At 35.3% G+C, this 17,376-nt stretch overlaps 2 protein-coding genes across 3 annotated transcripts in view; both read right to left on the bottom strand.

Annotated features, from left to right (window-relative positions):
• The window catches only part of LOC135688444 (uncharacterized), a 29,373-nt gene extending 24,589 nt beyond the window's left edge, over nucleotides 1-4,784 (bottom strand). Inside the window, exons 1-3 of one of the 2 annotated variants that reach the window (XM_065205293.2) lie at nucleotides 3,812-4,784; nucleotides 3,205-3,351; nucleotides 146-1,700 (exon numbers count right to left, since the gene is read on the bottom strand). In XM_065205293.2, coding sequence (XP_065061365.2) covers nucleotides 146-151 — 6 coding nt within the window. In that variant the 5' untranslated portion in view covers nucleotides 152-1,700; nucleotides 3,205-3,351; nucleotides 3,812-4,784. The remainder of the gene's footprint in view (nucleotides 1-145; nucleotides 1,701-3,204; nucleotides 3,352-3,811) is intronic. The other variant, XM_089113922.1, reaches the window with a different exon arrangement.
• Nucleotides 4,785-7,070: 2,286 nt separating this feature from the next.
• Nucleotides 7,071-17,373, bottom strand: LOC135688447 (zinc finger MYND domain-containing protein 12). Its single transcript, XM_065205298.2, has 8 exons — nucleotides 17,215-17,373; nucleotides 12,375-12,519; nucleotides 10,997-11,168; nucleotides 9,228-9,397; nucleotides 8,789-8,911; nucleotides 8,213-8,336; nucleotides 7,567-7,712; nucleotides 7,071-7,235 (listed from the first exon to the last, which is right to left on the bottom strand). Exons 1-8 carry the CDS (start codon nucleotides 17,319-17,321, stop codon nucleotides 7,122-7,124), a joined length of 1,101 nt encoding a protein of 366 aa, XP_065061370.1. The 5' UTR covers nucleotides 17,322-17,373; the 3' UTR covers nucleotides 7,071-7,121.
• Nucleotides 17,374-17,376: the final 3 nt, after the last annotated feature.

The following is a 17,376-nucleotide window of genomic DNA, read 5'->3' as shown; positions in this document are numbered from 1 at the left end:
ATTTTTCTTGAAAAAATATGCTTGCCTGGTCGAGCTTAATTGCGAAAATGAAAAATGTTGAATGACAATAAGAATAAATTATGAGAGTATTGATTCAAATTCATAAATTCATGTTTCTTTCCTAACTTTAAAGAATGCACCATACCTTCATCGTGAAATTTCTTCTTTTGGTTTTCCGATTCACCAAGAGTTGCTAGTGACACGTCATATAACGAAAAATAGATGAAAACAGAGAATGAAACCTGACCATCAACATTGCAGCGTCCTTCTGCTATGACACGGGAAACAAATTCTAACACCTGCTCCTGAGCTGATTATGCAACCTTTACCAAAATACGGGGGACGTTGGCGTTAAACGTGCTAGTAAATCTTTTTACTTCACTTATCTATTCAAAAGTAAAGCCGATTTTTGGTGCAGCTTTTGTTATCTAGAAAATTCTCTGATTTTCATATATATATAAAAATATTCTGAATCTTCAATAGCAAGTCACTTGAACATTTCCCCAGAAAAGAAAGGACACTTGGGCATAAAGCTATGACATGAGGTCGGCTAATAGATTCAACTTTCTTGCCTTTATTTGCTCTACCGGCTTTAGGAAAAACTTCGTAACTTTCAGATAAAAATAACTTTTTAATGGAAATGATGAAATTACGAGAGGCTCCTGTCCTTGCAGCATCCCCACCTCTCTTCCCCCAACTCTCTCCCCCAGTATCTGCACAACTGCCATGATTTGCTTTAGATAATGAATTCAATTAGTGAAGAGACAACAAAAACTGTCTTCAACTTAAAGTCCTTAATCGACTCAAATCCAGAATACTGAAATTGCATTAGGGTATAACAAAAACGTTTCCAAAGCAAATTTATATAGATGCCTAAAGATAAAGTAGTTTAACAGTTGATAATCAAATTAAGCTTTGCAACTTAACAGCGGACTCGGTGTTGCACCTAAGCAGCGCCCAGTTCTACGCGCTAAGGGGCGGGCAGAGATAAGAATGGCAAAGATAATGAAAATTACTGCTAGCTCGTACGTTGCTATAGTGTTTGGCAGCGTCGTCTAAGTGGTACCGAGAACTATAAAAACAAGTGTTTAAGAATGGCAAAGATAATGAAAATTACTGCTAGCTCGTACGTTGCTATAAAGTTTGGCAGATAAAATTGAAGACATCTTCATATTCCTTATAAGGAAGTTACAATTCCATCTTAGAGCGCTTACTCTACAAGGCAATTAATTTTTAATCTTTCCTAGATTCAGGGATCTGGTAACAGGTTTATTCAATTCATTTTTTATTGAATACGAATGAAGCAAAATTTGACCTTGTTATAAAAGAATATTTTGCAGACTTTATTACATCTGTGGAAATGTTTTATTAGCTTTCAAGCCATCAAATAAGCAGGGTATGCAAAATAAAGAAGAACGGCCTTTTAGATTTATCATACATAGATGAATAAGAAGTGTCGATGATTAGAAAATGCCCTGAAAGGAATATGAACAGACTAAAAGCTGTGACGGGCAAAAATGCAACTGTTTGAAATCAGGCAGGTGAAACTGCCGTTTTTCTAATTGCCCAGATAGCTATAAGGGAACAAGTTACATTCAAAACGACAGATATTGCAACAAAATAAAACGAGTAACTATAGTCACTGCCCAAGATTTTGCGTTGAGTGGAGAATGTGATAAGGCCAATGAACTGTAGAATTCCTGCAGGAAATGAGAAAGGTATTTGATTATTGGAAATAAGTCAGGGTGCATCAAGAGATTTTTAACGTGAAGTCTCAATGCGATTCAATAGCAAAGTATTTTAGCTCTAACATTTGCAAAGAGTTGAAAAGCAATATGACTTCACGAGGGAAATCTTAATAGTTGGCCATGATGAATTTAGATACGGGAAAACCAGAGATCAAGTTCGTCTCCAAACTTAGTGTTTATGCTGCACTCGTAGAAGTACGAAATATGCTTTGCTTACCAAGATTACTGAGACGAAATATGCTTTGCTTACCAAGATTACTGAGACGAAATGTGCTTTCTTACGAAAGATGCTTTGCTTACTGCTTTGCTTTCGTCTTTTCGTTTTGTGCATCTGAATGAGATTACGATTTTCCGAATGAGCGCTCCTTTTCTGCTTTTGATTCAAGGCCGCATTAACACGAAGGCCAACTAAGCCATGGCCTAAGGCCCCATGGTTTTTAGGGCTTCTTGCTAATCAATGTAAATTTTTTATCCATAACAAAATGTTGATTTAAAGTAATATTTTCAATCCATAATTGCAACATCACTGGAATAGAACGTACAAGCATCACTGTTGGCAACAGTTAGGAAGCTTTTTGATTTGTACGGAATAAGTATTCATATAATGCACAATGTGCGCAAAAGGTTAATTGTTTCAAACATGCTCTTTGTACTGTTGGCCATGACATATTGGCTACTATGTTACTTGGGCCAGACTTGAGCAATTGAGTCGCAAAATGATGACATCATCATAACATAAAGATTTATTCCTAAATTTTCAATATTGAACGCACGAGCGGAAAGAACATTTTAAAATGTCTCTTAATGTGAAAAACCAGCTAAATATGGATTTTTGCATAATTTTGCAATACGGCTACTTGAAGCTTGCTAATGGATTACTATAAATTTGACTTGGTTTAAGAATATTAAAGCTGATGCAGGTCCCTTATTTTCATAACTTCCACGACTGCCATAAAACAAAATATGTAAAATTTATGTTTGACATAAAAAAGCAACTCTACATCGATCTTATGTAGCTTCTTTAAAAAGGGTACCCAGCATTGGCAAAAGCAATAACTTTGCTCTATCAACCAAAAGAACGAACGACAGGAGACATTTATTGTCTTTAAGCGTAAAGAGTTAGACCCCCCTCCTTTTGTACTAAGACCTTACTATACAATAAAAACAAAAAATAGCTCACTGTCTTTATTATTAATTGTTATTGGCTTAATATTTATTTTCCTTTAATCTTTTTTTATCTTTTACTTTTGTTTTCTTGCAGTTCATTAGTTCTAGCAATCAAAATTCTAATAAACTCCAATTAACTTAAAGTGTAAACTGATACAGAAAACTCAAGGCCCAAACACCTAAAGGCCTTGAACAAATACCTATTGTCTTATACTACAGTGTCCGATAGGCGATCAGATCAGCTCAATAAGATACGATTAAATGAACGGGAGTAAGAGGGACTTCTTACCAGAGGCTGCTTGGAACGAAATGTACCATTTGATTCGATGGTGCACCATTTCTCGGACAAACATGTAAATGCAGGTCATATGAATAACCACAGTAGCAAGTGGAAGGAGGGAAGTGATCATTAGCCAGTGAACAAGTTCCAATTTACCTAGAACAAACAAGCACCATTTCCTCTTTATCTGTGGAAATCTTGGTGGCAATTCAAGAGCAGATCAGGCTTCTTGATATACCACTTAGTTAAGAAATCAAGGTTGCCTATCAATAGAATGGCTAGTATGGCGTGATAAAAAGTTTGCATTGAGAACTTAACAAATTTTGCGTTATAGTCTGAAAGGACACAGTAAAAGACATCAATGTGTGCAAATTTAGTTAAAACTATTGAAAATTCACTCAGATATGAAACACACAATGTCAACCAAAAGTGGAAATCTTCTCCGTGGCGTGGCTATTATTATTCTGTGCACTTCACGGCTTAACAAAACTGCTTCCTTAGGTTGCTTCGACTATAATTTGATAAAGCAAACTGGGCCATTTGGTTTGCAAAAAAAACTTTGAGACTTCTACAAGAAAAGTGTTATGTGAAAAATAATCTTGAAAATTCAACTTACCAGCAGCAGGCATATGCTTTGAGTAGTGCTCACATGAGGTACCAGAGCATTTTTTGTGCAAGCCATAAGAAATCGCGCCTGATTGCTTCGATAAATGAAGCCTCCATGAGATTGTAAACAAACTTGCAGTTGTTAAGCATGCACTCAGTGAAGCTGTAACAAATATAAGTACCAAAGACAGTCTTGCTTGTGGCATCCGGCTGACAAACTGTTTGGTTCAAATAGACATTGATGAGGATTCTTCAGCAAATTTAACATGAGGCAAAACAAGATCTTGTTGTCAGCAAGACACTAAAAGCACCTGTGGTTACACCTCTATGGTTACACTGGGATACATTCGGCCATTTAGTACTCAGATTTCTGTAACAAAAGTTATTTGATCTTTTGGTTCCTGGATAAATCTCTCTAATCACATTGATACTTAAGGCCGGAAAAGAAACATAAAAGACCGATATGACAAAAAATGTAGAAAGGATCCTTTATTCGAGAACAGGGCATTTTTTGCACTTATTTCAAAGATAAACTTGGTGCATATAAACTTTGCAAATCATGTTTGTATCAATTCGTAGGATCTCAATACCCATGCTGCAAGAGCCAGTATGCAGGAAATGTATTCTTTTGCTATGAAACGCAGAGCAAGTCTAAGTACTATGGATAATTTAACGAAGTTGTCCATAAAAATGGATCAAGTGGCGAGGACAATTTTTCAGATGTATATTCTTCGGTTGAAGATTTCTTTGCATTGAAAGCCTTTTGGCTGTTCTTGAAGGATTTGTAGAAGATACCTTGATAAAAATTTCTTCATCTTTAACGCACCGAGCAAAGCTGTAAATGAGAACTTATCTGTATTGATTATGGCAGTTATTATGGAAGAATTTTTACATTGTTTATGTTCTAATCGTTTTGATTAAAACATATAGTTCATGCGTTTCGCTTTTTGCATAATTTCAACACAGTGATTGTTATTGCAAACATAAATGATTGTAAAGTTGATAGACAGTGAATGCAATAAGAAATGATTGTATGATTGTATGATGTTGTGATTGATGCGATTACATGTATGATTTTAGGATTGTAGGATTTTGTAATTTTATAATAAATTACTGTGTGATTATAAGCTCTTGACAGCAATCATAAATGATTGCACCATTGTTAGTGATGATTGAATCATTGCAAATATTGTATGACTGTAGGATAATGATTGAAATCAGAAATGATTGCACTCAGAAATGATTGAAGGATTATAGGATCATAGTTAGGTTAATTGGTACTTTTACTGAGATTAGAACCATAATTAAAAGCAAACACATACATTCATAATTTGGTCTTAGAATTTTCGCAGCCCTTCGACAAATTTACGTTCTTCCTAAGTTCATTAGGCTTAAATTCGATATATTTGTTGCGTCAAACTTTCTTCGTTTGTAGCGTAGAGAATTTGAATTTCCCCATTCTTTTCTCATATCTCATTTTGGGCCTAGTTCTTTAATGAATATGCTCTCTGCTACCTTTCTTAGCATCACATCATTGCCACAAGACGAAAGTAATTTTAATTGTATTTTTTTGTCTTTTACCGTCGTGTTTTTCTTGTAAATGTTTATAGAAAATTGAAGTTTTCCCCATACTTCGTTGAATATTCCTTTATTCTTTCTCCTGTGCTTCTCGCCGTTTCACCAATTAACAAACCATCATCGTTTCCTTTGCTGATGCACCCTTGACATTTCATTTGGCAACTTAATACCTGAGTCTAGTTGGCATACCTTACATTATTGTTGATTGCACGTTGTTTTTTTTCGGAATAGAGCAGATTTTGCCCATGTTTTTTCCATGATATTCCTGCGTTATCAACCAATCTAATTTTCAGTTCGGCTTCTTTTAGTACACTTCTTCATGTTATTGCTAAATCTTTATTTGGCTTTGTTTCCACAAACATAACAGTTTCATGACCCATTCCCTCCCTCCTTTCATACCATTTAATTTTTTCCTCGAACTTTCCCGTCTCTTTCTTTCGTGCACCTGTTCGTTTGCCCGCATTGAAAAAGTAAATCCTTCGAGCCATCTTTTATTTTCATATTTGTTTCTATTTCAAATAAAAACAAATATTTTTGGGAAAAAATTAATGTGATTAATATTTTTTTGGTATGCAATGCTGATAAATCAACCAGTTGTCAGTGCCGGTGAAATGTATCCGAACGTAGGGAGGGGAGGGGGGGGGGGGTGGTGCAAAACATTTCGATTGTGAAAGGAGATAATAAAGGCAGCCACCATGGTTAGCGACAAGAGCAACTTTTCAAATATGGTGTTCTATAGAAACTGCATCTAAAATAGATTGTGACCGGAGGAAAAGCCGAGGCAATATTGAAGCATTCATTCAACAATAGGTGCAAAGGTTTTATCTATTTTAACGTTTACATGAAATGGGAAAGGTTTTGCAAAGTTTTAGAATAACCTATGGTGGCGAAGAGAAATACATAAAGTATAGTTTAGCAATAAAAGATAATCAATATGTAAACTAAAATAGAAGATTAAGCAACTTTTTAAAGTTTCGCTATCATTTTGTAGATTTTAAATTTTTTTGGAAATAAGTGCTTCTAATAACGACTCTGGGCTTGATAAACTTTCAAACTGGGCTGGACATAACGATTCATTAAAGAATTTAAAATTTTGTCTAAATTGTCAAAGGGCATGTCTCGATAGTGTTTGCTAGACGGGGTAGTGTTTTTTCGGCGGAGTAGTGTTCTTTCGGCGGGGTAGGATAGTATGTTTCATCTTTGCTTATAAATCCCCCTCTGCGACGAGATATTGCTTTAAAGCTTTAAAGCAAGTGTTTCTTCACATTTCTGGCTTGACAGGATCTTCGATAAAATCAAAAAAGTTTGACGATACCTTCAAAGAAGTAATCTGCCGATTCTATGTTTTCATATTCTCAAAACTTATTTTCCTAGAACTGTTTTGATTCAACACCTGATTTTATGGCTCATGGATGACACGGCAATTTTTAAAAGACAAAACCACAAGTGAGAAAATTTAGTTTGAACTCAATGTGCTAGGTCAGGATATGAGGGAACAGCCAAGGAAACGCTGGTGGCTTGATGCAGCGAAATACAATTGCTAATTAAATGGCTAGTCAATCTGAAGCATTCTTTTCAGTCACCGGTCAGAAACACCTGAAGTAGCCTTGATTCCAAATTCACGTTGTTGACGATCGATTTCAATAACACACCTCCCAACCCAGTAAATAATTTCAAAAAAGTCACAAAACGAAGGGCATGTGATAAATATATATTTACATCAATAAGGATGAAGACAAAAACTACAACAAACGATCTACTGCTTTCAAAAATTCTTCTATTCTGTTTTTCATTGATTCTTCGATTGTGACACCCGCTTGAGAAGATTCGAGCGCTTTTGTTCCAAAAATTCGTGCCTGGAAATTAATCAATTAGAAATAAAAACGAACGATAGATATCTAGTGTTTTATTGGGTGTTAACAAGAGATTCATTTCAAGCGCAGGTCAGCGGTGCAAAGATAAATCAAGAATATTGTTGGATTTTAATGAACAACAAAATCAATCTAAATGGCACTGCGACTAGCACAGGTTAAAAATAATTGGAAAAGTCAAAAAGCTGAAATAACATCTACAATAATTTTCTCATCGCAATATACTTTTCACAGCTATTCCAGTGTCAGTCAAAGAGAAAAACATATTCTGGTTAGCCTGCAAATTTAAGAACAAGTAAGCAGCACTTAGACGTACCTTCTCGAAGTTATTCAGCACCAGATGCATCATCGCTGTAGTAAAATATATGCTGCACATAGTACTCGGCGTTTGAACGGCCTGATTCTCCCTCAGCTCCAAGATGGCACCCAGAACTTGTACCACCTCTGCTTCTTGTGCCTCATCTAAATAAAGTAGAAAATTCATTAGCTAGAAAGGACAAGGTACAGTTAAAAATATCAAAATGCTGCTAGGTGATTGCAATGGTTTTGTATAACAGATGTTGTTAAAAAGGGCGGACATACAAAATTAAATATCAAAAATAAAATAATAAATTACCCAGAATAGAAAAGTCATGACTATATCGAGCTTAAATGATTTCTTGCAACGATACCAATCAAATAAATACAAATGAGGATTTATCCTATAAAACTGTGCAAGATAATTTTTTTGCGGAAGTGGGCTCTCAGTAGCTGAGCACATCAAAGAGAGTGCACCCCCTGATTTAAAAACGGTTTGATAAACTTTATGAATAGTTTCAAATAGTGGTTAGCTTCAAAGGTTCAAAGAAAAAAACCGCTAATGCAATAAAACCCGCAATAAATTATTTTCCTTAAAATAGACAACTTGAACAAGACTGACAGAGGCTTATCTGTACTTGAAAAGGTTTCCTATACCAATTTACCTAGATGATCAAATTCGACTTTCTCGCTGGCAATTTGAGCAGGCCCAATACCAGACGGAGGAGGCGGCTCCTGAATTCGCTGATCAACAAGATTATTCAAATGATCAAACCAGATTTCTGTAACCTGTGAAATCAATAAAAAAAATCAACAGCAAAGAAAGGTAAAAATGTAGTAAACTAAGTTTGCTTAAAACAAGGACTGGTATAAACGAGTCGGTTTTGTCTCAATGAAAGAGAGGGATAGATTCTTAAACGACCAATATGTAACGATTCTACATTTAGAAAATTAAGGGTGTTTGAAAAAGAAAAATGATTCTCTCAAGTCACAATATAAGGGAGGGATTAACTCTCAAACGACAAGCATGGGTAGATTTCTAATCTAGAAAACCACAGCTAGTTATAACAGGAAGGTGTTTAAACTGAGAAGTTATGAATGCGATTGAAATTATACAATGGTACAATGGTGTCAAAATGAAATAGAGAGAAATATTTGAAGTTTTCATAGCTTAATCTATAGCAATGTTTGTAATTAATAAATGATGTATGATACAATACATAAACTTGTAATTTGGGTACCTGGGAGTAGAGAGAAAACGCGACATCAAGTTTATTTTGTCTGAAAAACACGTTTGCCATGTGAAAATATCCACCAGAAGTACTAATATTGTTTGTCCCAAACTCCAATGATGAATGGTATATCTACAAAATACACGAAGTAGAGAAGGTCATGCCAAACATAAAGAGCAATGTACGTGAGATGCATCTTCAAAAAAATATGTAATGAATATACCGTGCAAAGGCCTTCGTGTTTGCAAAAAGAAGTTGCTAGTTTCCATGAGAGAGAAAAAATTGTCTTGGCTAGCTTTGATGTGTATTGTTTATTTATCGATGTTCAAAAACTGAGAAGAACATTGAATAAATGAAATAATACTGGCGAATAAAAATGACGTGCTTTGCTAACACTAAGGAAAAAAATAAGAACAAATGAGTGGTAATGATTGGTTTGAGTACTAACATCGTCTGCGAATTGTCTGAGGGCCTCTTTAGAATTGCCTTGTGTTGCATACAACAAACCAATGTTTCTGTAAAGGCGAGATTTGATGGCATTGCTGCAGGTCGGTGTCTTAAGCACAGTCCATTGTGCTTGTGAAAGATATTCTTCTGCTTGCGGAAGCCGCCCCAGACCTATAAAAAAATTGCCTTATCACTTAAAAAGCGTTTGAACTGAATCGTGTAGTACCAATGTTATCTGTTTAAAGACTATATGGGAGGGGAAATGCCCCTAACCCAAACAATACTCCCTTGTGATTTCTTTCACTTAATAGGCATTTTCTTACTATCTTTATAACTACTTTTCTCGCTGTCTTTCGGCTCATACCATGTTTATACTTCATAAAAGCAGAATCTACTATCCTAAGAAGATTGACAAATGGTATTAGATATTTTAGTTTCTGTCCATCAAGGCATTGTTTTCGGCAAAGAAAGCTAGCTGTGACGCTTTTTCAGGTGAATGCCTTAAATATTGTACCTTCCATGCTTCTTAAAGAGAATCAAATTTGTTTAGAGGCTATTAGAATGGCAAATGCTGGTGAAGATTGCGTATCTTGGCTAGATTTTAGGTGTCAATGTATCAAACAGTGTTATCTAGTTTAGCCGGTCTGACCAAGAAATTCTATCAACTATCGCTGATTTGAAACCAGCAGGACAAAAAAGGTTACCTTAAATACTTAAAAGTATCATTTATGGAATTTGAATGGTCAATGATAATGTCAGGTTCCAGTCAGACCCTGGCTCTTACATTTTTAAAGGGCAAAATTTGTTTACAATGTCTTAATGATCTATGCCAAACAGATTAGCTTCTATGGACAATTATCACTCGACTAAAGGGTTCTAGCTGGTACATGAATAAAGAAAAAACAAAGTGACTGGACTGAGAGATGAGTAACCAAAGCTACGAATGTTATCTAGCGATGTATGAGTGGTCCTTGAATTGCAAAAGCCATAAATGGTTAATGAAGGAAAGCCACAGAGACTTGGTAAATAACCAAAGCAGCTCACCAACAAGGAAATGGAGAATATAGCACAGTAACGGTTTGGGATACTGGTGTTTAAAATTGATAAATCGTGTATGGCTTCTAGGGGAAGAAATAGATACTACTTATCCAATAAATAGGAACAGATTAAACAGAGTTTCTCGTAGCGTTGTTTAATTATTATCAGTTTTGGGTGCTCATTTATGTCCTGGTGGCTTCAGTCGAAAAAGCAGATTTTGATGTCTTGGATTAGAAAGATTTCTCTACTTGTAAATTTTCAACTAATTATCCTTTCAAGGACTTAAAATTAAATAAAATTGGGGAAATTGGCAGCGAAGGAATCTTTATATAAAGAACAACATACACACTTAAATCACAATACAGGAACAACCCGCGCTTAAAGTTACGATTCCAGACTGATAGCCAATAAATAATTGTCTTTAACATTGTCACAGAACTTTTAAGTTTACATTTTTATACTAGTATTCTGAGAAGAAAATAAGCTTGATTGTAAGAAAAAAATAAATGGACGTTCCGCTAGAGTAGCGTACCGAAAACGTATCATATCAAAGGTTAGAAAGAAATACGAGCAATGTAAAAGAGGAAGGCTAATGGGCCAGAGAATAATAACTTGGACAATAACCAAACGCCAGCAGGATTCTGCAGATCCGTTTAAAGGTCCTGCAGATCCATTTAAGGATCCTGTAAACCTAACGCGCTATACTGTATGGATGGCATGGATGGTTTATACCTATGCATGCTTCGCCAAGAATCAAGTATGATGGAACAAGCTCAATGCTTGCTAAGCCATAAACATCAATGGAGAACTTCAGTGACTGCATCGCCGCTGGAATAGCGTATTCATATTTTCCTTCGAACAACAGCTTTTGTCCAACTGTCCTTGTTAGTTCAATCATTTGTTTCTGCAGGGGAAATAGAGGCACACGATTTTAAATCAATTTACTACTTTGAAATATATAATTTTTGCTTAAGTAAGTATTGAAATAATCAAAATAGAGTGGAAAATGGAAAATTGATATTATTAAAACAAATAGTTGATACCACGGGGAGCAACAGACCATGACAACCCCGTGGCAAATTAACATAGAAAGAAAAAAAACTACCAGGTGAATCTGGAAAGAGGCACCACCCGCCCGCAAAGCCGCACCTGAGGGCCACCAACCGACACACATAATTGGATGCGAATTAAACAATGCTATCAAAATTTTGTCCCAGGCCTCACTTAAGGAGTTATTATCGAGTGTGTGGCCCCTACCACGACTTCCCAAGCATTCAGAACCCCTCCCCCGACCCACCCATTACATAAAAATACACAAAAGAACATAAGAATACTACAAAAGAATTAAATTTACATCTACTGGACAAATGTGATAATTTGGTTCAGGTTTTCCTCCAATTTTGGCAAGGACTGTAGCAGTGAATTTACGTAGAACTTAGTAACTAGAGCTTGTGTAACAGAATTTAGACATGCCTGTAAAATGCCTCTGTGGTGTTTGGGGAAATTCTCGTACAAATAAATGTTTGTTGGAACACCAACACGGCCAAAGCAAAACCTTCGCCGTGTTTTAAAAATGTTTTAATCCCCTTTCGCCCCGTTACAACGCTGCTGTACATTTCAAGGTTATAGGTTAGCGGTCGCGAATCAAGGTTATAGGTTAGCGGTCGCAAATCAAGGTTATAGGTTAGCGGTCGCAAATCAAGGTTATAGGTAAGCGGTCGCAAATCAAGGTTATAGGTTAGCGGTCGCAAATCAAGGTTATAGGTTAGCGGTCGCAAATCAAGGTTATAGGTTAGCGGTCGCAAATCAAGGTTATAGGTTAGTGGTCGCAAATCAAGGTTATAGGTTAGCGGTCGCAAATAGCTCAAAAAATTAAACCAATCGAGCGCATCAATCTTTCTCTGACGTTTTCTTCGACCCAAGTCTGAATATAAGTTGCTGCTTCCCTCCGGTAATCATCCAACGGTCATATTTTGAGATTTTCAGAAGTATGTCAGAGTACTTAAGTGTGCTATGCTTCTGCTTTTCAGTGCTATATTAAAATTGGAGGTACCAAAGGCCTATTGATAAATGATTGTGTTATGGAGTGGTGGTATTATGAGCTGCTCACCTGCCGAACTTTCTGTTGTTCTTTTCGATGTTTCCTTTCCTCTTCTGAGCCACTGGCAAACGGTATTGGTGTACGCAAAGGAATAAGCAATTGACAAACCTTCTCGTGAATTCCTATCCAGTCGATATTCTGATGTTCCGCGCCGCTATAAGATAATTTTCCACAAAGGTGAATTTTTTATATCAATTGAGATAATAAAGATAGCTGTTGGGACAGCTCACCCTAAACAAGCAAAGACTTGAAGTTCAATTCGAAATATGATTACCTTTTTAAGTGACTTTTTTACTTTGTGATTAATGAATATCTATCTGACACTATACACGCTGTATTTTTAAAAAGTGGCCAAAACTAAATTTCAAAGAAATTCGAAATTTAAAATGTTGAATGCAATCAATTGAACAAAAGTCATGCAATTTTATACCACAACTCCGGAAAATACCTAAAATTGCTGATGTTAATGATTTCTGAATAAAGACAATGATAATGAAAATATTTAGAGTAAGTATAATAGTTATAAATCCATAATATTTGGTTGGTAGAGAAAATGATGATGTGAGTGATGATGGTATGTTGCTGCCAAGGTTAACGGTCAGTGTATCTTTTATGCGGTTCGGTGTGAGAGTGTTTGCCAAGCCAATGAGGTATTGCTCTTTAGCTCGTCGAACACTCTCTAGTTTGGTGTGATAGTAAGGTCATTGATAGTATGTTCTGGGCTGCAAAAGTAGAATGCAATACTAGAATTATCTACATTTTTGTTGACAATTTCTCGTTGGTTTTTGTCAAATCTGTTTTTCAGTGGCCTGCTTGTTTGTCCGATGTATTGGCACTTCCTGTGTTTGTTGGTTAAACAGCGTTTGCATTGTAATGCACAAATAACGTTTGTAGAGTTGCATTCCAGTCATTGTTTTATGTCATAGTTTTTGTCTATTTTATGAAAAAATTATATTGTATGTATGTGTGTATTTTCCAGCCAATGGTTCGAAATCAAAATATTATAGTCATGACATGAACTCAAGTTGACTAATTTCTTTAAATCAATGATAAAATTAGCCTATGACTTAGTGCTTGATTTCAAGATTTCTCTGAAACGAGAAAACGAGACTGCTTTAAAGGGCCTTTGTCTCCTCAGTAGATTTTGAACTATCAGCGCCAAGGTTTTTTTATTGTAAACATTGTCAAATCTTCTCCAGCAGCCTATTGGTGCAGTTTTTAATTCACAAAATGGTAGAAACATGGTCGTTATAATTTTTAAAAAAACAAGCATTTATTTTCAAAGATGAAGGGTTTTTCTTTTATTTTGTGTCAATATTCTTCAGCAGATGACATTGGATGCACTGTAGGAGAATGAGTTAATTGTGTAAAAATGAGTGAAAGAAAAATTGGAAGTAGGTATTAATTCCATTGATGGTGATGGATCCTGCAAAAGGTGTGTCTATGTCTGCAATGGGTGTTTACTCAAATGGGCTCTTCCAAAGAATAAGAGTATGTGGCAGATGAAAATATTACCTGGAGCTATGCTCCCAGCCAATTTCACCTTCCATCAATGTGCAACTTAGGAAAAAATTATAGATCTGCTACTGGCCTCGAACCCCTCTGCAGACCAAACAATTTCCCATCTTTTAAAAAAGTCACTTGTTTTCAAAATTGAAACTTGCTTCAGGGAATGCACCATGACAAAGTATGCAGTAGTCTGCACTATCTAGTCTGCATTCCTTAAACTTTGCATTGGGAAGTCTGTTAAACAGGAAATTATGATGTTCCCAGGCATGGGTTCCCAGAAAAATCTGACTGGAACATGGGGAGGGTGCTAGGGGCTCACAGTAGTTATGCCTATTGTTCTTAGGGAAATGAGGACAGCCAACATTTTGCCATTTAACAGACCACACCATGTAGGTTTGGAAAATTTAGCGATTTCCAAAATTTGTTTTTCAATTGCTGCTTGGTCAAACTAACTTGAATTTTTCCCTAAAATGCAGCAAATTTATCAGTGATTTGTTATCATCTGTGATTTGTTTGTGATAACATCTAAACTTCATTCTTCCTGTAAAAATTAGCTTATAAATAGACTAAATTATTAGTGGGGTGCTGAAGAAGGGACTTAAAATGAACTGCTCAGAAAATAGATTTTGCATAAAAAACAGGTGATTTGAGCATGAAGCGTTTATCAGGTTATAAAGCACCCCAAAATTTTGTTCTACTATAAATAAAGAGTCATTTCGATATGTTTCTGTAGAAAAAAGACCAAATGGCAGAAGCTTCTGCTTTAGGAGCAGTGAAAATATCATCCCATAGGTATGAAAATGACAGAAAACCCCCACAATATTGTTTTAATATTATATATAATACCTTTTAAGAATGTTAAATATGGTAATATGTCCAGTAAACCTCACTATTTTATTGTTGTTATTGTATTGCTGATAGACTACCTCTATTTTTAAAGCCTATTCAGGTGACTAAAAAAGTTTTTGTAGAAAAGCAAAAATATTAATAGCTGTCCTTAATCAACTTTCTATAGTGTAAAATTTAATGATTTTATTACATTTTGAGATATCATCAATTTTATCTGATGCAGTCAAAGAGCAGGCCTATTCTGTCCTGACTTCCACAGGGTAACATCTAAGGGCTACACCTTCAGGAAAAGTTTCTTAAGACCAACCCCTTTGGCATGGATTGGTTCTTTTTTAAAACAACATCCTTTATACACTTAATCAATTATTTTAAAAAAAGTAGAGCTTCAACAAAGATATGACATGGGCATGGCTGGAAGCTGATACAGTATGCAAACTGGCAGAGTATAACATCAATTCTAGACAAGATGTTGTGCATGGAAAGTCATTTCAGGTACGCACATCTGCATGCAAACCTTTTATTCCTAACAAATTTAACTTATTTCCTACCTTTTTATGATAGAAAAGTAACAAAATGTCAGGGAGAAATGGAAAATGTCAATGTTTTAGTTTCAATGCCAAAAACACAAAAGTGACCAGAAAGAGAATGAGAAGCAATAAAATATTTGGGTCTAGTGAGTCATTTCCTTTCAAAAATAATAACATCATGGTCTTTCAATTAACGAACCCCTTAATGTCAAAGCCTTGGTGTAATTGAAAACAACTAGTTACTATAAAAAAATCAAAGAAATGAAATCTTCTAAGACCAAAAATATACTTTTTTAGTATTTTCTTGAGATTTCCTCTTGTATCCGAAGATATTTCGTTACAAAAATATTGCATTGAGTTCCAATGCAAATGGCCCCTGCCAGATACCTGGAGATCATCCGACAAAATATAAAATAAAACAAATGGTACTTGTCTGTCTTTTTTTATAATTTATTAAATACAATTGCAATTGAAAATCTCAACCAGCAATCTTGTTTTGTTCCACCGGTTTTCTATGTTGTGTTTTGAGCAAAGGGTTAACCACATTTGCTATGAGGCGATCGTCCAAATACTTTTGTCCAAATACACTACCAGGACAAAAGTATTGCAACACCTGCGAAGGCGATTAATGGCGGATCACGCAATAACTTTTGTTGTTGTCTGATTAAGCTATTGTTTAATCAGCCAATGGCACGCAAATAAAATTGCAGATCCAATGAAGCGTTAATTCGAATATTCCATTTTCTTTTATCAAAATTTTAAATCAGCAATTCAAGTAACTTTTAATTAAACAGATATTTTGTGGAGATGCTTCTGGCTCTGATAAGTGCGGAAAATTGCATTGGAATTGATGCACAAAATTTGCTGATGAAAGGCACTGGGATTCTCCTTCGTTCTCCATAAACTCTCTAAGTTAGTTCTTGTTTGGATCTTAGAGAACCTTGTGGATTTCAAATCAGATCATTTTCATTGGCAACAAGAAATATTAGCTTATTTTAGGGTTAGGTCTTTGTGATGGCCGAGGAAGGACATAGAGTTTGCAGATTTTCAGGTAAATTTGAATAAAAATGGCCTTGTAACGGGGATGTATTGCTTTTTATGATAAAAACTGCCTTCCTCATTTTCCTAGCATTAATTTGATTCCACCAAAGAAACTGTTATGCATTATTTTGACATGTTTCACTGCATTAACTCACACGTCGCTAGTTCATGATTTACTAATTTATATAGGCCTAAATGTACCAAAAAAATTATCCAAGTTTTATTGGAGAATTTCGAGGCTAAAAGAGTCAGAGCTAATAACTTCATTTGTTGTTTCCTAAACTTTCACTATTTTGCTATCATTTTCTATAAAAAGTTGCAAAATCTTTAGCGTCGAGAGACCAGTTACACGAAGTTTTATCGCAACTACTCGCTCCTTATCTTGTCAATATCTTGAATTTACCACTGCAGATATTTTTTCTTATAACTGTAAAATTTCTTACGTTAATATTGTAATTCTAAGTTTTTCGAAATCCTCAATAAATTTCGAAGAATTTGATTCCTGGTTTAGAATGATTATGCTTATTTTTGAGGGGAATATTTCAGCGTTAAGTTAAAAGTTTACAAAACTTCAAATTTTTTGATGCCATTTTGATTAGGGTGTTGCAACACTTTTGTCCTGGTAGTGTACAAAGTGGTGTGCATTTCCAATTTCGCAGTGTATATGAGTTTGCACCAATAACTAATAAAGCTATTTAATTGTATTTGTTAAAAAACGAACTAAGGATTGATTTATAATAATTATGAAACTGATAAACCGAAACTTGCCGTTATTACCCACTTGACACTCATCATCAACTGAATGATTGATGATCATAAACAATGTTATTAAATAATGTTGTTATTATGTGCTTTGACATGAATTTTGTTGCATTTCTATCTAAATAATCTTTGAAAACTGGTAAAAACTATAAAATTCATACCAATAGTAAGTGAGTCTGCATTTGGTGCATTGGATAAGTGCAGGCTTTTGACAAAGCTCACAAAGAAGCTTTATCCCTTTTGGGTTGGCAAGAGGATTGACCGCCATTTTTCGGAATCCTGAGAAGCAGCTGTTGCCATAACAACAAGGGAACAATGTTGCT

The sequence above is a fragment of the Rhopilema esculentum genome, chromosome 19 (genome assembly GCF_057945365.1).
Source record: "Rhopilema esculentum isolate cy_ngs chromosome 19, ASM5794536v1, whole genome shotgun sequence".
NCBI lineage: Eukaryota > Metazoa > Cnidaria > Scyphozoa > Rhizostomeae > Rhizostomatidae > Rhopilema > Rhopilema esculentum.
This window is presented reverse-complemented; position numbering and strand designations above follow the sequence as displayed.

What these genes read in the sequence shown, in the direction of transcription:
- LOC135688447 (XM_065205298.2), bottom strand. Translation starts at nt 17,321, where the DNA reads ATGGCGGTCAATCCTCTTGCCAACCCAAAAGGGATAAAGCTTCTTTGT. An exon ending in CGTTTTCTCTCTACTCCCAG is followed by an intron (nt 8,337 to 8,788) that starts GTACCCAAATTA and finishes TTGATTTCACAG; the next exon opens with GTTACAGAAATCTGGTTTGA. An exon ending in TGCTGAATAACTTCGAGAAG is followed by an intron (nt 7,236 to 7,566) that starts GTACGTCTAAGT and finishes ATTAATTTCCAG; the next exon opens with GCACGAATTTTTGGAACAAA.